At 41.7% G+C, this 19,678-nt stretch overlaps 1 protein-coding gene and 1 long non-coding RNA gene across 2 annotated transcripts in view; one reads left to right on the forward strand and one right to left on the reverse strand.

The window, feature by feature from the left end:
* Positions 1-7,020, reverse strand: GCM1 (GCM transcription factor 1). Its single transcript, XM_023922696.2, has 5 exons — positions 6,919-7,020; positions 5,218-5,470; positions 4,159-4,271; positions 3,059-3,187; positions 1-600 (listed from the first exon to the last, which is right to left on the reverse strand). Exons 1-5 carry the CDS (start codon positions 7,018-7,020, stop codon positions 1-3), a joined length of 1,197 nt encoding a protein of 398 aa, XP_023778464.2.
* The window catches only part of LOC147654663 (uncharacterized), a 27,950-nt gene continuing 8,438 nt past the window's right edge, over positions 167-19,678 (forward strand). Inside the window, exon 1 of the long non-coding RNA XR_015282824.1 lies at positions 167-309. This is a non-coding gene — a long non-coding RNA (uncharacterized LOC147654663). The remainder of the gene's footprint in view (positions 310-19,678) is intronic.

Consider the following 19,678-nt stretch of genomic DNA (forward strand, 5'->3'; position numbering starts at 1 on the left):
TCACCGTAATGGGTACAGGTTAAAAAACACGTCGTTGTTGCAGTAATTGAGACAGACTTGGTGCCCTCCACCACCTCTGTCTCCTCCGCTTCCCCTTGGAGGCAGCGGGAGCTGTCGGTGAGGCTGTGCCCCACTCGCCACGGGGCATGGCCCTCTCTGAGGCGCGGGGTAAGGAGGCAGAGAGAGGCAGCTGCCACTGTAGGTCAGTGGGGATCTCTCCCCACAGGATCCATCTCCCAAAGGGCCCACGTCGGACCTGAAGGGGTGATGGGCACCCTTTGTGAGGGGCAGGACGTGCTGGGTGCTGAGGTGGGTGCACTGCTGGGGAGGAGGGGCTGTGCTGGGCACAGCAGGGACACTGCACAGCCTCTCGGCTCCGGGGGTCCTCTTGAGGGACAGGCTTCGGCTCCAGGTTGGCGCCTCTCTGGAGGCCCCATCCTCCCCAGATGTCCTTGGGTATGAAAGCTGCCCAGAGCAGCTGCTCAGCATTGGCTCCTGGGAGCTTTTTCTCAAATGTCCCCTGAAACTGGCAGGTGGCATGTGAGCATCTGGCTTGGAAAGAAGCAAAGGCTCCTGTGTCGGCACTGCACCTGTCAGAGACTTGGGAAAGCAAGGCATGGGTTAATAAAACAAGGTGTGGTGTAGCACCTCTCCTCTGTGAGCTGCTTACAAAGGCACTCAACTAACACCATGGCTGGATTTGATGATCTTAGATATCTCTTCCAACCTTGACCATTCTGTGGTTCTGTGAACACAGGTAACAAAGCAGATGGCATAGCAGAACCTCCCCCACCATGGGGGTGCCCAAGGGCTGTAGAGGCAAACTAAACAAGGCTCCCAGCTCTTGGCTCTGGATTTGTTTCAGTAGTTTTTGCCCAAAGCCTGTTTTACACTGAAAGAGTTGTTTAGACTCTGCATTCACAGCCCTTAGGGTCCACTGCCAGCATATACTGAAGAAGGACTTAAAAATGAAATTATGCTAATGCATTTGACACCACAGATTTTTTTTTCTATAGATATTGGAAAAGCTAAGTATGATTTTTTTAATACTGATTGTTTTGAAAAGATCTTTTAGCTACAAAAATATTCTTCTTCAGCTTTTCTAGAGTCTAAGTAATAAATTTTCCTGTCTTTACATTTTTTTTACCCCACAAACAGAAATTTCATTCAGGTAGGGATCGGCACACAAGAATTATTCTTCTGTGTCTTCTGTTCTGGATATTTCACAACTTCTTTAATTGCCCCAATTATTGGATTATAATTATGCAAGCTTTAATTCCTTACAGAAAACTCATTTCTGAGGAGTGCTTGCAGGTCTCTCTTCTTTATAATTCCGCTTTTTTATCCATTTAATTATAGTGGTTTTGCAGACTGCTGGTGCAGCAAAGCTCCTTTCAGTTGTTCTCCAGCCACCATGAGAAAAAATTCCAATAATCTGGTGTAGGACCCAGCCCACCTTCAGCTACAGATCCACCATAGATGCCATAGATAGACCATCCTAAAATATCACTTGCTCTGTTTTGGGCTCATACCTTCTCCTAAAGTTCTCCTCCCTGATCTGTTGTGAGCACATTAAAAGTGAATCTTTTCAGAATACATTTTGCAGATTGAACACATTAAAACTGAATCTTTTTGGAATATATTTTTGCAGATTCAGCGACACAGGTTTTGTGTGACAAATCAGACTCCTGAGTTAGTTTTACCATAGCCAGCTTGGCAAAACACTAATATGATGGGTTATTCCCAAGGAAAACCTGCTGGACAGCCATGAACTGGAAAGGATAAATGGTCTGCCTGTACAGAGTCAGAACAGCTGAATAGCAGGCTCTACTATTAGACATTTGTGGCATTCTACTCCCACACAATTGAAAGTGAAAGCTTCAGGAAGATGTTTTAGGAAGGGAAAGATGAAGGCATGTTTACTTGACCTAAGCAAGTAGCCTGACCAGTAGGCTCAGTTATAAAAGAAAGAAAGCCACGTGACTCAGTAATATTTCCTAGGTGGAAACTACGTCAGTGTTCATGGAGACAGAACTAAACCAGTGATAGGAAAAGGATTGTTGCTGTATTTGTTAGACAATTAGACAGATCAACTGTTTTTTCTTATGCTTTTGTTCCCAGGCACTTGTGTCAAGAGGTTCTGGTTTTTAGTGTCCTCCTGAGTATATCCAGTAGAAATAACTTCAGCTTCTAAATTCACATTCTATTCAAATGTGTTTAACTTCCTGTGTGCACATTTTATCTGCTTCTTGGGTTCCCAGACCCCCTTGCTTCTCCACGTGCTCCACTTAAGAAATCTGTCCTCACCCAGAGCAATCATCTCTTCTGTCTGTGGCTGGAAGGGCATGGATTACTATCCCTAACACCAGGCTGGGGGAATGCTCCACCCCTAACATATCAAAAGACAAACTGCATGTGAATACTGATGATGACAAGTGAGTGTAACACAGCCTTTGCAAGGAAGGTGAATCCACTGGGATTCCCTCCATCAAGCATACCACAGTCTCATGGATCTCTGGAGATGCTTTCACAAGTTTCCACACCTATCAGAGCTGATGTTTTAACATTAATGCTTCAGCAAGTCCTTCAAAGCATTGTTCTGCCTTCAAACTAGGTACAGGTTATGCACTTTCCCCTTCTTAACCTTGCTGAAACTCAAGGGGCACAAGTACAGGTGGAGGTTGCCTTTGCTTTTCTTGGTAGTGCAAATAAATAGGACAAGAGGCAATGGGCAGAAACTCATTCACAGAAGTTCCACATGAATGGTGATGGAACTTAGCCTGCTCTGCACCCTGCTTTGTTTACCAGTGTAAATGCAATCTCCTGCTGCCACCAGGCACAAATTTGCTCTGGAAAGGGGGTGCTGGCAGTGGATGACAGAGCTAAGGAAAGCAGGATGCTCAGGACAGCCCTGGTCCTTCTTGACCTGATCATGGGCATAGAGAATGTTGAGATGTAAAGCCTGCTCCCACCCAGACCCAAAGCCCAGATAGCCTCCACCCTGCCTTGAACCACAGACCTTTTGACCAAAATATCATTGACCAATAGCAAGAGTTACCTCAATCTCCTGGATTCTTTTTAGTCTTAGAGAAGATGGAGAAAAAGCTGTCTTTGCTTTTTGCATTGATCTTCTTGCTTCTGCTTCTAGTTTTGTTTCTGGACGTGGGTGGTCATGAGCTCCTTTGGACTTTAGAAGGAAATTATGGTATATTAAAGGTAGAAGCAACTTTGTTAATAATCTTCAGGGAGATTAATTTCAGGCCAAAATCACACATTATGGCCTAATTTAATGTTTTGTATTTAACAGGATTTAGTTACTATGAGCTCAAATAATAAACATATCCCAGATGAAGTGGGATGGGGTTGAAACCCTCTGAAATCATAAAATCAGTGCACCACCTTTATTTGTAGAAGACAGTCCCCCCAGTAGAGCTCCACCTGAAGCCAAGAGGTCTTCTGCAGCTTGGCTACAGTGTCCCTGCAGTCACTTTAATTTTTCTCACAGTTTAGACATGTTTATCTGAACATTAATTTCCATTAGCTTCCACAGAGAATTAATTTTATTTAGCCTGCACATGAGTGAAAGACTGGAAAGCAGAAAAGTGGTTATGTTGCTAAACTAGGACTACAGCTTCCAGAAATAGTGCCCATTATTTCTACACTTGCATACACCGTGTTCCAGATACAAGTTACATATAATAATCAGATGGCATTTTCCATAGACAGTCCCTTGGGCACAACCATTTCCTCTTCCAAGGTTGCCTCATGATTATGTGTAGTGCCTTGGAGAAGAAGAGATAACATGGTATTTCTGACTTCTGAGGATTTGTTGGCTCCTGTGTACCTGAGGCAAAACACTTCAAAATCAACAAGTTCTCACAGAAGCCTAAATAAAAAATACACTGTGCTGTAAAATCATAGTAGCATAGGCTAATTTAGGCTGAGCCCTCTAGCTCAGCCTCCTTCTCAGGCAGGACTAACTTCATAGTTAGATCAGGTTACTTAGGATCTTGTGATTTCTTTTTCTCCTTACAGTCATTTGACCCTGTCACATTCAATAACCTCTATTTGCTGGAACAAAAAAAAAATTGCTAAATAGGACTTAAAATACCAGTCTTTGAAATTAACTTGCATAATGTTAGATAATTTTACACCAACCTGGAAAAATATGAATTGGCCTTCATGCCTCCAAAAGTTGGTAACTGGGTAACCACCATGGCCTCGGCAGGAAAGGAGTCGCAGAGGTCCATTGCAGTTTGGGCAGCATTTCCCTGGAGCAAGGATAGAGGGAAACATTTTCTATACAACAGCAGTTAGATGAATCCCATGTGATACAATGGTTCATTGGTGGCAGATTGCCACTTCTGATTTGGTGCTCAGAAATTACACTGAGAGAAACTATGCAAAAAACTTCCAAACATAAGCAAAAATCAATATAAATTAGCTATTCATTGCCTTTATTCTGTCCTTTATTAAATATAACTTTCAGAAATTATTTCTATTACAATGTTATTACATTTAAATAATTATTTTATCATTTATTATCATGGTCAGTTTTAGTTTTTGTCTTGTCAGTGTTTGGAATATGTGTTTCTAGAGAACATTGTTCTGGCCTCAGTGAGTGCCTGAGTATTTTCTTTCTTTAGCTAAAAGGTACATCAGATCCAGAAATCAGTATGTGCTAGCTCTACTGAGCAATCACAATTGTTCAGAATGGTCTTGTTAAAAATGTGTGTGCAGCTCATGTTCTCTATTTGCATTGTCTTGCTCCAGTGACGTGACTGTGGGGCCTATTTTCCAGTCATCACTGTTTATGAGCAACTTCTTTCCTGCAAGACTTGTCTCCTGAGTTACCTTTAGGCCAGTGCAATAGTGAAGCCAACACTCAGGTGGGCAGGAACAGCAGGGCAGGGAGCTGACTGCACTGCACAGCTTTCTCAGTACCCTCACTCATGGGCTTGAAAAGGTTGGGAACCAATCCCTAACCATCAGAGATTAAAAAATTATTAGGAAAAAACCCAGAAAATAAACAAGCAGATGACTACACCCCAACAATTGAAGTGTAAAATGCATTGTTCCAAATCAAGAGTTGCATTGGAATATAAGGAATGGCAGAAGGAAGGCTGAGGAATCCAAAGGGTATCCTATACTTTCATTTCTGCTATCTTGTGTCCACTTATGAACTGCCATACAATGAACTGCCAAGTTTGTACTCACGCTGTTGTTTTTGCCTGGCTTTATCACATATGGCTGGTCTTAGGTAGATCTTCCTCCCATCCAAGGTAGAGCAGTCATTACCACAAACCACCACCCCGAGGCAGGACTTTTTTAAGATGCGAGAGTTGTGGTTGTTGGTGTTTCTCATTGCCCAGCTGCTGTGGTGCCTCTGAGCATTTTTATCCTCTGAGCTATAGATATGTTTTACATAGGAATCTGGCCATTCCTGAAACCAGTCTGTGTGGCTCACATGCTGTGGAAAGAGCAAAGCAAGCCACATTTTAGGCTGGGGAAGAGATGAACTTGTTCAGGAGCTGAGCAGAGCTGGATCTCTGCTGAGTTTCCTCAAGCCTAGGTGACTCTAACAACCCGGCAGGTGATGCTGGTTGTCAGGAGGGAGCAGTGCAGATGAGGCAGGAAAAACCACAGTTCTCTGTGGCTCCCCACAGGGCCCAGAGCATCAGGAAGGCCTGGCCAGGAGCTTGTTCTCATTCACCCAACCAACCAACCTAAAAGGAAAAGAAGTACCAAAAAAACCCACCCTTGAACAAACACCAAGCCTCAAGGACAAAAGAGTAAGGAATAAAAATAAAACTGGGAAGAAACCCCGAAGACACAAATACATATCAGATCAGTGTATAGCAGTGGGTACAGCCAATACAGTAAAAGGCAGTGAGCTGTAAAGCATCTACCATACCTGATGATGATTTTGAGGGAAAAGTTCTTGTAAGGGATACAAAAGCTAAGTAGAAATTTCCTTTAAATTGCTAATCCCAGGACTGAGAGCCATGACAGCAGTAAGAACATCAACCAGAAAGAGAAAGACTCCCAGCCTCCCCTGGATTTCTTGCCATTGGATAGTGTCAGTGAAGCCTCCAGACTGAAATGCAGGTGAAGGTGACCTTGGGTTGAAGGGCAGGGAAGGGGACATCCTGGAACATGGAGGCTTTGGGCAAACAGCACTGTCATAGTAGGGAGGAGGCTGGGATCCAGTAAGAGGGCAGGGCTGGGAGGTGAAAGGCAGAGCTGGATGGTGAAGGACTGCAGCATGAGGAATCTGGCAGAAATATGCAGAGCTGAGGGACAGGGAGGTGACATTGGTGTGCAGGGTGTGTGGACATTCAGGTTGAAACTTTCAGCTAAGAGAACTAGAAAAGGACAGAGGGAGGCAAAGATCGCTATTGCGTCTCTCAGCAAACCTTGGCAAACATGAAACAAGGTTTCCCTAGGTGCTCATGAAAAGACTTGCCTCCATCTGGGAAGAGAGCTCTGGAGCTAGAGCCCAACCTGCAGCAAGACTGAGGACCTGCTGTTGCAAGGCAGTTGTGGGTGCTGTGCTCCCACAAAAAGCACTACCCAGGGCAAAAAGCAAGTCCTGGACAGCTCTAATTAAGCACCCACAGCAGGAGGCACTTTTTTTCCCCTCTGCTTTCTCTGCACCTAATCAACCAGTGAAAGCAATGCTTCTGCAGCATTGCTACTTTTCATGGATCAACAGCTCTTTCAATAATACATATAAGGAGAAATGCATGGAAATGTCAATATTTTCTCAATATTTTCTAGCAAAACACTCTTCCATACCTCCAGGTAACAAAGAGAATAAAGGTATTGAGTCATAGATGACTGAGAAAGCATTTAAGGTCAATGGTGGGGATGACTGATGGTCAGAAATAAATAAATTTCTAAGAGACAGACACGTACCTGAGGAAGTTTGATGTCATTGATATCCCAACTCGCCATTTCTTTACGTTGGGAAGCAGAGTCCTCCTGCTCCATAACAGAATCATCTGCAGCTTTCAGCATTTTTGAATTCTTTCCCAAAGTTAGCAAGAAAGTCGCTCCTGGCTGCTTTTGAAGTTGCCTGGCTGTCAGCAGTCTCAAGCAGTTTACAACCAGGAAGCTGTTTCCTGAAGCTAAATGATAGAGAGGCTGCTCATTAAAGATAAAAATCAGTGTTCTTTTGCCAGAAAAACTTGTTCCATTAAAAGTTTTGCAAGCCAGCAAGGCAGTGGAAAGTTTAGCTTGGAGGTAGCCTGTGATGTTACAGAGACATCATTAGCAGCAAGCAAATCGTGGTTGTGGCATCTGATTTGCTTTACTCAGTCTCCTCTCATACCAAGTTTATGGCCATGTAACTCTGCTCCTTGTACATCTGATCCAGCTCGGGCTCTATATTCCCAGAGCCAAACTGATTGAGCAGCTCAGCAGCTGTTGAGGGGTCTTTGGGTTGCTTACCTGTTAGATATTCCTTACTCTGCACAAGACAAAGGTGAGCAAAAGAGGGGTCTGCTCCATCACTTCAGAAGAAATGGTGCTCAACCATTTCAAATACTGCTGGTATCTCTGAGAGCTTACCAGTTGCACCAGGGAAATATAGGAAAGGGAGGCTGGGCTATCTGCATTTTCCTATTTCAATGGCAGACTGAAAAAACACCCCACCAAGGTGTGTTTGTTAAAATCAACAGGTTTTCCCTGAAATCTTTTAAAGTATGTGTCTGCCCTACTCTGAATTTCAGTACCAGCCAAGCTTAATAAAATATTGTGTTGGTTTTGTCTGGGGTAGAGTTCATTTTCTTCACAGTGGCTGATATGGGGCTGTTTTGGATTTGTTCTGAACACAGGGCTGATAATACAGAGATGTTTTTGGGGTAGATCCTCAGGGATCCCATGCATGAAAAACTTTGTTTCCTTTGCTAAGGAGAGAAAAGGTGAACTAGTTTTCTCTTTCTGGGAACTGGGAAAGTTTCAGTGATTTCAGGAAGGTCACTATAGTTATGCCAATTAAGGATTTATTAAAGACTACTGAGTAGCAAGAGAAGTAAAATCTACCTGATAGTCTCATTCATAGACTTTCAAAAGCATAATGTATTTGTTATTTCTGGCTCTGCATATATGTATGGCCCTTGGGAAGTGATTTAGCCTCCATGTCCTTGGTTTACTTAATTGTGAAACATCTGTGATCTTACTTTCTCATATTATCACCACTAAAGCAAGACTTTGAAGATTTTTGCAGAGCACTTGAGACATTTGGCTGTGTGGTTCTCTGGAAGCATAGTCAGAGCCCCTCTGCCCGATGTTGTGATTCAGATTTTGGGGGATAAAGAAGCAAAACATCCTCCATGGAAACAGACTCCCACAGAGGGGTACCTGGTAGTCAGCACCAGATTCAGGAATCTGAACTGAAGGTGCTGTACTGGGAGGGCAACCAACAAGTTGAAATGAGATGTTAGTACAGAGGAGAAGGGAACACAGAAAATTAGAAATTGAAACCTCTGTAAGAAACATTAAGTCTTCATGTATTTTCCTACTGTGCTATGGAAATGAAAAGGAAAGATATCTCCATGAAAATGAAGATAGTAAGGTCAGGACAAACAAAATAAGAACTGCATTAGAAAACTGAGTTGACTTTGCTAAAAAAAAATCACCCTTGACTGCTGTGTGCTCTAAAACATAATTGATTTTTACACAGTTCAAAATTATAGTCTCATTTCTTTTAAAATTACTTTTCTAAATGAGATGGTTTGAAAATTGATTTTTAATTTTCTTCATTAAAGAAAATGGAATATTTCTTCTTTATACTATATTCACGGAACCAAAATAATAATGAAATATTACCTTAAAGATTAACAAAAGACACAGATAATTTCATAATAATGCACACAAAAAATGAAGTTCAAGAGAATTACACATATTAAATGACTTGCAGGTAAAGCCTTCCACTACTTATTTCTCTTGACTCTTGTGCCACAGTACTACTAGTGTTGCTGTGATGTGATGGAAGTTGAACACTAGGCAAGGCAAAATCAAAAACACAGGGAAGAAATAATATTTGAAGATCTGGTATTTAATTCATATTTCTATATATCATCTGAGATAGGTGACAATACATTTAGAAAGAGATATTAAGCCATGTGTTTTATGACTTAACTGGCAAGGATTTGAAAAATTTCCTCTATTTTCCTTACAAGTAGTTGGTGTTGACCACTTAGGAAAAGGATTATGAATTTTTAAAAGAGATTATGTATATTACCAATTTATATGAGCCTATAGGTTAAATTAATTCAATACTATCTGTGAAATCTTATTTGGAAGGACAGTCTGGCAGACCCTAAGCACAGATAGATTTCAGCAGTTCTTCAGCAACCATCTACAGCAAGAGATTGAGGACTGCAAAAAGGTCTGGAGCTGTAAAAGGCATCTTGCATTCAGGTTCCTGCTCTGGAGAGGGCTGTGCAAACCCACAGAGCATCACCTGAGGAAAGCAGCTGTCCCTGCAGGGGCTGGACTGCTGTCCAGCTGCCAGGTTCTGCCTCAGGGTGGTGGCTGGCGACAGGAGCACGTGGATGTCACCTGGCACAGAGCAGTCACCAGGTCAGGCTCCTTTCTTGTATCACTTTACCAGCACACAAAGAGGGTTCTTTAGTCTGTGCTTCCACCAGTCTTCCTTTTGCTCTTTGGTGTCATCTTTCAGTGATGACAACCTTTAAGTGATGTCAGGTGCAGTCAGTGGAGCTTTACCTGGGCGGAGTTACCTGTGCAACAGCCTATGTTGCACTATCTTCCACGGCTGCCTTTGTGCCTTCCCTCAAGTTCATGATTTTCTCTGACACTGAAAGTTTCACCCTGCTGTGGGAGCTCTCCTGCCTCTCCTCCACTGCAGCTATTTGCCTTTGCATGTTTCTCATCCCACTTTTACTGCTGCAGAGTTTCATGGTGCTGCTCCACAGGAACCAAGGAACGTGCATGTTTATACCAAGATGCTCCTTGAGGAATATTGCTCCAGACTGGCCTGACTTTTTTGCTGTTTTTCAAACACATTCTGTAAACTTCAAAGGAACAATATGTTTATCTTCCAGTTCAACCTTTCTGTTTGATAACTGTGGCAGTAGGATGAAGCAATATGATTAAATCCCAGATGCAGAGCATAAACTCAGTGCAAATAGATAGGTCATTTATAATGAGAAGACAGTTTCCATCTGTGGAAAAATGCACTGGGGATGCTGCTTATTTTCAATAAGCAATGAGACAGCCTTGTTTTCAGGTTGTTTTCAGGTTGTCCTGACATATCCTCAAGTTGGTTGCCTCTATATTCAACATAATTTGAATGCTTATGCTATCTTCACCGTTCAGTATCCAAAACTGGAAGCTTCTCCCCTGTGATCTGGGTCTTAGAAGGAAGATGAATGTATTTTGAGATGGAAGCACTTTTAAATCCTTGGTTGGTTTTGTTTATACTTTGTTTTCTCTTTAATTCTTTCCTCAAAACTGTATCTTTATATCCCTTTGGATCTGAACCAGCTGATGAGCTCATATTTTTTTCAGTTGCCATACGTCTGAATTCTGGACTGATCTAGATAAGAAGTCAGTTGTAGGTGGTGTAGTTCTCCTGGCTTTGCTGCTTCAGTTACATTCCGTGAACAATTCTTAAAAAATGCTTTTTAAAAGAAGTTTTTATTTCCTAGCTTTTCCAAACATCCTCTTTCTAGAGCACTGTCTCAAATGACATAGTCTGCAGGCTTCTCTGATTGTCACATCATGTAATGCAGACATAGCTACACCATAGTTTGTAAACCAGACAGATTAGCACAGAGTGCACCTCAAAGCTCAAGCACTGATTAATGTCTTGGCCTCTTTTTTTTCAGGCTACAAATACGAAATATGAAATACAAAATACGAGATACAAAATACACAATACACAATAAATAAAACAAAATACAAAATACAAAATACAAAATACAAAATACAAAATACAAAATACAAAATACAAATACAAGAAAAAGGTACCTCTCATGGTACCTCATGGGCTCAGGCCACTGCTCAGTACAGACATTCAGGGTGTCTCTGCCTGAGTGCTTGGGAGGTGCTGTGTATTCCTGCCTGTATTGCATAGACCAAGGATGGACACACGAGCCATTAAAGCACCTTATTGAGGGGATATTTAAATCCTGCTCTTGGGATGCCAATTTCTTGAACAGCTCTCACTCAACAGCCTGCAACCCTTTTAGTTTTTCCCCTGTGTCAATTGAACAGCCATTTGGCTGCAATAGTCTCATTTTTCATTTTCTATTTTACTTTTCTGGCTATTTCCAGCAGAGAGATGCAGTTGGGGGCATGGTTTTTCAGAGGCTCTGCTACATGAGGTTCATGTCCACACACCTGTATTGCATAGGGTAAATATTTTTGCCAGGCCTCACAGTCTATCTCTTGAGGAAACTGATATTTATCCACATCTGCATTCGCTCCCATGCTGTGTTCTCAGATGAGAGCTTGGTAGTTGTATGACTTACTATTGAACAGAACAGTATCAATACTCTGTTAAGATTTTTTTTCTTTTCTCCAGGACAGAGTTTTAGTATCAAATTCTAGGAATGTGTCTTTTTCTGTCATGTAAAGAACATACCTCCAAGGGAAAGGTTTGAGGCCTGAGCTCATTTTAATTATTGTTTGGACAGCTTGAGTATATGCAAATACACATTTCACTTTATTTCTTGGTATCTCTTTATTAAAGCTGGGAGCTATAATTCTTTGGCAGTGAAGTCTAGGTTTTATTTACTTTATTTACTTACTATTGACCTCTTTAATTTTTCTGTCTTAACATATCAAACACTCTGAAAAATATATGGTGCTCTAGACATCATATTAACTTACTGGGGTAAAATTCATGATAGCTATTCTACAGATGCAAAACCACCAGGGTAATATATCAGCATTAATGTTTTGATGCTGTAAAAAATGTAGGTCTGGGTAAAATTTTGGCTTGACTTGTTTATCTTTCTGACCATATAAACCATCTGTCCTGTTTTGAGGGGTTTGTTGGTTTGTTTGTTTGTTTTTGTGGCTTTTTTCATAAAGATCATAAATTCACATGCTTTAGCTGGAATAGCTGGTTTCTATGGGTTATCTAAAATTTGAGTTGGAATGCTTTTTGTGGGTCATGTTTAAAAATTACAGTCTCTCAGTGACAGTATTATGATGCAATTTAAAAATTACCTTAGTTTATGGACATTCTGCTTTCTTATTTTGCTAGTGTTCAAAGCCTAAGGCATTCAGTCCTTTTGTCTCTTGATCTGATATTCCATTTCTTATCTTGCCTCTGCATCTGGGATAAATACATTTAATTTTGCAGTTTTGCCTGTCATGAATATCATGTGCATGCAGAAACTCATTTAATGGATTTACACTCACACATTGAATGTAGTGCTTTTCTTTTCCTTACAATTCTGTGATTTTCCCTTTTGTGATTTAAAGAATGTGTAATTGCTAAATGAGTTGTCTTTCACGTCCCCCTGCTTCAGAACAGGAATTTGGTATGTCACTATGATTGCTGTTTTCCTTGTTCCCGCTCTGTTGCTGCAATATGCATTCTAATTTTTGAGTTGTTGGAACTGACTCATTTCTGATATACCTGACAGCATGCTCTGCTTTTCTCCATGGTCAGGTGGAGTATCTTACCTACCAAATTCATCCTCAGCTGCAGGTAATTCTGAAATAAATTCCTATCAGTTAACCATGCCCTAGCTTTGAACAGGCAGGTTCTGGTATAATCAGCTGCTGTGGAGATCCTATGTGTGTTCCTCTTTCTACTGACTGCTATCTCACAAATTCAAGTGTTCAGGCAGAACTGTAAAAGTTTAGCAGATCTGGTCTGCCGTACTTTAAAGATTGAGAGGAACTTTTCCACTATTCACTGGAAGGAGCACTCTGTGGGGCAAGTTGAGCTTTGTTCTGGTCACTTGCTTTGTAACAGAGCATACCTTCCTTTACTCCTGAGAAATCATAGTTATTCTTCCTGTTGGGCTGGGCTCAGTATACAGCAGGCTGGTGGAAATGTTAACAGTGACACAAGATCAGATCTTTTACAATTTGAGGAGTGCCAGATTACACTTGATTATCTCTTTGATTCCAGGTCCTATCTCTGTTGGTTTTAGGAGAGAAGAATCCCAGCTATAAGCCTAGGTTTGCCAGTCTGGTGTAGCTTCCTGATATTGTCACACCCTGGCATTGCTCAGCTCCCTCCATGCTATTGGTCTCACCTGCTACAATACAACAAAAGCTGCTCCAAAACCCTCTATTCAAAAATTTTCTCCTCTCATAGCAGTCCCCAGCAGCTATTCCTGCAGACCCTTCTCAAAACTTGTAAGGGCCAGCTGCACTTCTGCCTTATGGAAACTGGTAAAAAGCTGAATCCAGACAGGTGGTAATTACTGCATCTTTCTTTGTCAGTATTATGGCCAGCATGCTCATTTCTTATTTGGTGTTCATCTATCACACTAGTGCACATCTAAGCTACTTCTTTCTCAAGACTGACTTGAGAAAATCTCTCTTCTTATAAGTTTTGCCTGTCTTTGCTATTGTATCTTCTCCAGAAGAAGGAACACAACTCAGTTTCTCAGCTTGTTAGCTGGTCTGGCACCTACAATACCTGTGTGTGTGTGAATTCACCCTCCCTGTATTTTCTCCTGGTTCTAGCGGTGGTACCCATGTTGCAGAGCTTGTTTCACCAGCACCATGGATTCATATTAGGACACCTGTAACTCCAGTAATGCAATCCAATGGCACAAGACAACACCTTGTACTCTGAAAATACAATGGACTCTCTACTGCAGCTAAGGTACTCACATGCTAACAGACTGATTTCCTAGAAGTGATGACAGCAGCATGTTCCCCATGTCACATTCCTTGCCTGACTTTCTTTCTCCATTCACACTCACCTGTCCCCCAGCTATTTGGAGGGTGCACAGTACAATGTCTACAATACCTACAAATTTTCCAAATTTTTTTTTTAGTATAAAAACTAGTATATATATACACACTAGTTTATACTAAATATACTATATACTAATTTACTATAAACTAGTGTATATATATATATATATATATATATATATATATATATATATATATCAGCAAAACTAGTAGCCCAGGATGCCTGATTTGTTCTTCAGCTCTGAGGCTGACCTCAGCTCTTGCCTTGATTGAATCATATTTGCAGAATGACTGACTAACTTGTCAGGTACTCCTGCAACCTGATCCCCGACTTCACCAAAAGTGGGTATGCCTCCATAAAGCAAGGTAGCTGGTTAGGTACTGGAAGCTGTGCAGCTGGCTTACCAGGTTTCTCTGCTGAGGTTACTTAGCTCTGCTGGCTCTAGTTTTTATGTCTGGCACTGCATCATGACAGGAGAATGTCTTTCTGTCTCTGCTCAGTTGGACATTTGTCAGAGCAGCCTTGCTGTAAAAGCCCAGCCACATGAGTGGCATGGTATTGCAGGTTGTTCTGAGACTGCTCCAAACAAACCACTGCCCTCTCTGGAGATGGACTGTGCATCTGAAACTTGATACAGTACAGCTTTCAGCATATCTAATAACACGGTGCAGCAATGTTCAGGTAATCTGATGACACACTCCAGTGATTGCCTACGTATCTGCTGCTGTGCTGTGGCACAAACTGCAGCAGGAGTCTCGTAAGCACCGCTGGGTTTCCTTACACCTCCTGTTCCTCTCAGCACAGAAGGACAAGCCTGTCTTTCATTTTATCTTCATTTTGTTTGTCTGTTTGTCTTTCATGAAGAAGAAGCCTAGCAACTTTTTCTGCACTACCTGAATGAAAGCCTCTGGGCTCGTACCTGTGACAGCAGTGAGGGAGGGCACTGTGACTGTGGTCCTGGTGCCACAGACCCAGCGACCTCACTGCTGGCATCCACATGGAAAGGCAGAGACTGAGGACAGAGGTTACAGCATTGTGTCCATTGACCAGAAGCAAGTTGTCCTGAAAACCCAAACCTTGTTTTTGTGGGGCCACCAGAAGCAGGAAGGCAACAAATGATAGGCAGCAGCAGACAGGGAGCTTATGTGTTTGGGCAGAATCCTGCAGGGACACCCACAACCTATGGCAGGAACTCTTACTTATTTTATGGTAGTTTTTATACATCTTTATACTTTTCTGTACATTTTAACCTTATGGAAATAATGGACTAGTGGTGCTGTACATCTCACTTCAAAGCACTGAGACCAGAGTAATTTCTGCTGTTTTCTGAATTACCTTTCTTCTATCTGCCTTTTAGCTCCTTGCTTCTCTGAGGACCATCTAATTTGTGGTAAAAATGCCTATTTTTAATTATTATTGATAAACAAGTGAAAATTGCTTTTTGCACCCTTTCCAATTACCTTCAAAGCTGCTAAGCAGAAGTTCTTGCAAAGTGAGAAAGAAAAAGAAAGTTGGAATGTTCTTGCCCATTCCTTCCACAGTATGTGCATGACTCCACCTTGACAAAGTTGATCTGGAAAGGTTCATACGAAGAACTACAATTTGAAGAGTGCTGCTAAAATAGTGTCCTAGTGCTCTAACTGGCAGCAGTTTTCATACCTTCTTCAAAAGCTCACTGCCTGCACCCTGGTCAGAAACAAATTCCCACTATCCCCTCTTCACATGATGAGCCTTCTCTCCTGACTATGGTTTAGTCCTCTGGCTTTGCAAATGATGATTCCCATTCTTAGCTGCTGTTTACACACTTAATTTTGCTGTTTCTCCTCTTCATTTAAAATGTAAAATACTTGAACTATCTACGTTTCAAGTAAGTAAAAACAAGAGATGCTCTTATAAATTACCTTGGACATAAAAATGTTATCTTCTAACTTTGCTGCTATTGTGAATATTTGGGCACACAAAATTACTAGTATGTTTCGATCCCTTGAGGCAGTCAAATCACAGAAATTAATCCCTAGAAGATTTTGTACAGGAAAACAGAGAAAAGCAGTATCAAGAAAAGGGGAAATACTGGCTACTGGCATTAAGACTTGGTCATGCAGCTTCTCTGAGGCACATGTGGAAAAGTGAGGAGTATCACTCTAATGAGTGACCATCTGACCATCCCAGAGGTGGAGTCGGCTACTGACAGCAATAGCTGAACTCATCAAGGCTTTTTTTTTTTAATTTTTATTTTTTTTAAAGCCATAAAATTCACTTATCTACAAACAGCTTGTGCAAAGAGAATTTTCAGCCATGACCATAGCAACCATTACAACATCTATTAGTCACATAAAAGCAGAAAAAAAGCAGAAACATGAAACTACTTGAAATGCAAAGTTTAAGCTGCCTCTTTCACTCCCATTAAGCAAACTCTTCAAAAGAAAAAAAAAAGTTGAATCAGTCATCTCATTTGGAACAAACAACTTCTTAGGGAAAATTATTAAATAAATGGCTGGATTTGGGGTAAACATCTATTGTTAGTATCACACCCACTTGTAATGAAACACAGAGGGAAAACAGAGGACAAGATGGGAAAGGGCTTTGTGCAGGTGCAGGATGCACAACATGCCCTTACACATTGCTCTTGTCCATTTTCTGTCCCTGTCTTTGACAAATTATGGAAATACTTTGCAAGGTGAAGAGACTTCCAGCCACCTTCAAACCCTTCCTTGGCTGAACAGCCCCACAGTATCCCCAGGTAAAATGCAGTGGGGCAATCAGCTGCCCATGTGTTTTCCTGCATTTGTTTCCTGGTACTGGCTCTTCATTAGCGTGAAACCAGAGCTTTGCTGCAGTCTACAGACAGCAGAAGACTTGGCCTGACTTTCAGGATATTGAGAAATCAGCAGTTTCTACAGGGATGGAACAGAGCACCATCACCACAATGCTGTGGGTGCTCCAGCACAACTCCAGGAATCACCATGTTACCTGAGCTGCTCAAAGGGCAAATTCCCATTTGAACCGTGTAGCAACTTCAGACAACCATTCCTGAGCACAGGTTTGAAAGGGACATGTATAATGTGCTGAAATTGTTCTCTGGACACACACTGTCTGCTTGTCCTGTGTGTTACTAGCTCCTATTTCATGTGCTGCGCCTTCATATTTAGCACAAATGCATGAAATTTAGAAAATGTTCCAGAATTGTAAAGTTGGGAGTAACAAACTTCAAAAGTCACCTAAACTGACTGCTTGTTTGAATTGCTTCTTTCTGCTCCAAGCTGTGTGCAGTTTGTGCCCAAATTCACAGTGGTTTTCCAGTTTTGCCTTAGGGTGGATTTTTATTTTTATTTTGTTAGGCGAAAGTGTTCTGTAGTGACCTTAATAAGTAAGAGGTGGACACCTATGTTAAAAAAGGTCTCAAAAATCACTTTGGGAAGTTAACATTACACAGCTAAAATATCTCTTATAATCTTCAATGGTAACTGCATACCAGTCCTAAAATGATTGGAAAACCTCAGGAACAACTTGCCAACTATTTTCAGAGTGCTAAAATGAGGTGTGCATGCTGAGATCATTAACAAGACCAAGAAAATATGTATTCACTGCAGTTTCTCATCTATTAGATTACTTTGCCTCTGCAGCAGTCTCCAGAGAAAGCCTCTGGCTGCTTCTTAAGGTCACTGAGTCATTTCACTACAATAAATGATCTCGCTAGCTGGAAATGTTGGAGAGGCTCCCCCGTGCCTCAGTGCTGCCCTATCAGTGAGTCACTGCAAGCCCTGCTCTCATGGGTGAACACACACCGCACCCAGCCTGCCCCCTCCCCTGGCCTTTCTCTGCTCTTTGTTCTCCTTCATGTGCTTTTTCTTTCCTAACAGTATTAAGCTGATAGAGATCTGTGTGTTTTACTGTCTGTGGACAGAATGAGAGCACAGACCAAAAAAGAAGAAAAAAAAAAGGAAAAAAAAAAAAAAAAAGAAAAAGGCAAAATCCCACCAAACGTGATTTGGGGCTCCCTAATCTTGGGAGTCTTTCACTTTGCCACATTTAGGCAATTACAGGAAGGAGGGAAGGAGTCAGCAATGATGTTCCCCTCTGGGGCTCTGGCAGAGCAGAACAAAGTGTCCCAGGGCAGGAACAAAGCTGTCTTCCGCACCACTTGAAGTCTGGAGACAGCGAGTATTGACGGTCAGGACATTGAGAGGCATGCCAATATAAAGAGCAGCTGACATGCATGGTTTAGCACACCGTGTAATCAGTAACAGAGGGAATTGTAGGTCTCATCAGCCATGGTTCTGTCACAAAGAGCAGCACCATCTCCCAAAAGCAATCCAAGAGAACACTGATGAAGAGGACTAACATGTCTTTGATAAATGCCTTCATTTCCCTCAGTAGGAGATAGGAGGCTGTTCCCTTGGTGAAACAAATTCCAAAAAACATCACCTGCAAGCCCTTGGTGATATTTTCTCTCCTTATTCCCAAGTGTACAATACATTTATCTTTCAGCTTTGTTGTCTTTCTTTAAGGCTTGCTCCTCTATTTGACTGAATCCTTGTAGGAAAGAGGAACAAATAAGCACCACTGGGTTACTAATGGGTAATTCAGTAGTGCTGGTTGCAAACCAGGCTCTCAGTCACTCTCAGAGTTCATCTATGCAAAGTTCATATGCTATAAAGCTGTCACCAGCCTTCCACTCCAGCAACCCCTGTTCAGGCATGCTTGGCATGGCCCAAGTCCAAGGCATTGCATTTACACTTTTTCAGTAGTGAATTTATCACAATTCCTATGATAAATAAGTTCTCTGTAAACTAGATCTCAGATGTCTGTCTCTGTCTCTGCACTGACACAATCACAGAATAATTTGGGATAAAGGGTCCCTCTGGAGAGCACCTACCTCACAGCAAGGCTAATTTCAGAGTTACAGTAGTGTGCTCAGTGCCTGACCAGCTGAACATCTCCAAGGATGGAGATCAGCCTCCCTGGACAGCCTGTGCCAGTCTTTGCTCTCATTGTGAAGGATTTTTTTCATACATTTAATCTGAATTTCCTTCTCTGCAACTCATGCATTTGTCCTTTCATTGCACTTCTTGGTCTTCTTCTGTGCCCTTCCAGGAAGACTCTGCTCATCCTCCTCCTTATCAGCCTCAGGTAACTGAGAACAGCAGTGAGGTGTCCCCATCTTTACTCTGCAGCTCCCTGAATCTCAATGCTCTCTGGCAGACAGAGGACCCAGAAACACAGCTGCTTTGCCAATAGGCAGCCTCAAAAAGTGAGGACAATTGAAAGACTTCAGACATCTTAGGTATAGACAAGCCACTTCCAAATATCTCAAATTGCCCAAAAGCACAGTGGAGTTTGTAGAAAAGGTCACCCTTACTGAACATTGGTGGGCAGGGTACACAGCCTCACTCAATTAAAAGTTAAACTGGGGATGCTACCTTTACACATTCAGTTCTTATACTCCTAAAAACCCAGTCAGGATTTGATCTGGGATCTTCAGTTTCAAAGGACAAAAGTGTCAAGTCAGAGTGTCCTCTAATTTTGCATCTTGCAGACTTCTTAATTTCTCCACCAGATTATTTTTAGAACTTGTTCAGTCTCCATATGACCTGTTTTTTTCATGTTATACCATGAATGATTAATGTATAACCTTTCCCTTGAGAGGATCCTGCATCTCAGCAATCAGAAAAGTTATTACAATTCTGCAATAAAAGTGCACTTCTGGTGAAATCATAAATATATTTCTGATCATTATTCTGAGAAAAAGTTGCT

The sequence above is a fragment of the Cyanistes caeruleus genome, chromosome 2, assembly GCF_971803275.1.
Source record: "Cyanistes caeruleus chromosome 2, bCyaCae1.hap1.1, whole genome shotgun sequence".
Classification (NCBI taxonomy): Eukaryota; Metazoa; Chordata; class Aves; order Passeriformes; family Paridae; genus Cyanistes; species Cyanistes caeruleus.

What these genes read in the sequence shown, in the direction of transcription:
- GCM1 (XM_023922696.2), bottom strand. Translation starts at nt 7,020, where the DNA reads ATGCTGAAAGCTGCAGATGATTCTGTTATGGAGCAGGAGGACTCTGCT. An exon ending in ATGACATCAAACTTCCTCAG is followed by an intron (nt 5,471 to 6,918) that starts GTACGTGTCTGT and finishes CTCTTTCCACAG; the next exon opens with CATGTGAGCCACACAGACTG. An exon ending in AGCCAGGCAAAAACAACAGC is followed by an intron (nt 4,272 to 5,217) that starts GTGAGTACAAAC and finishes TCCTTGCTCCAG; the next exon opens with GGAAATGCTGCCCAAACTGC.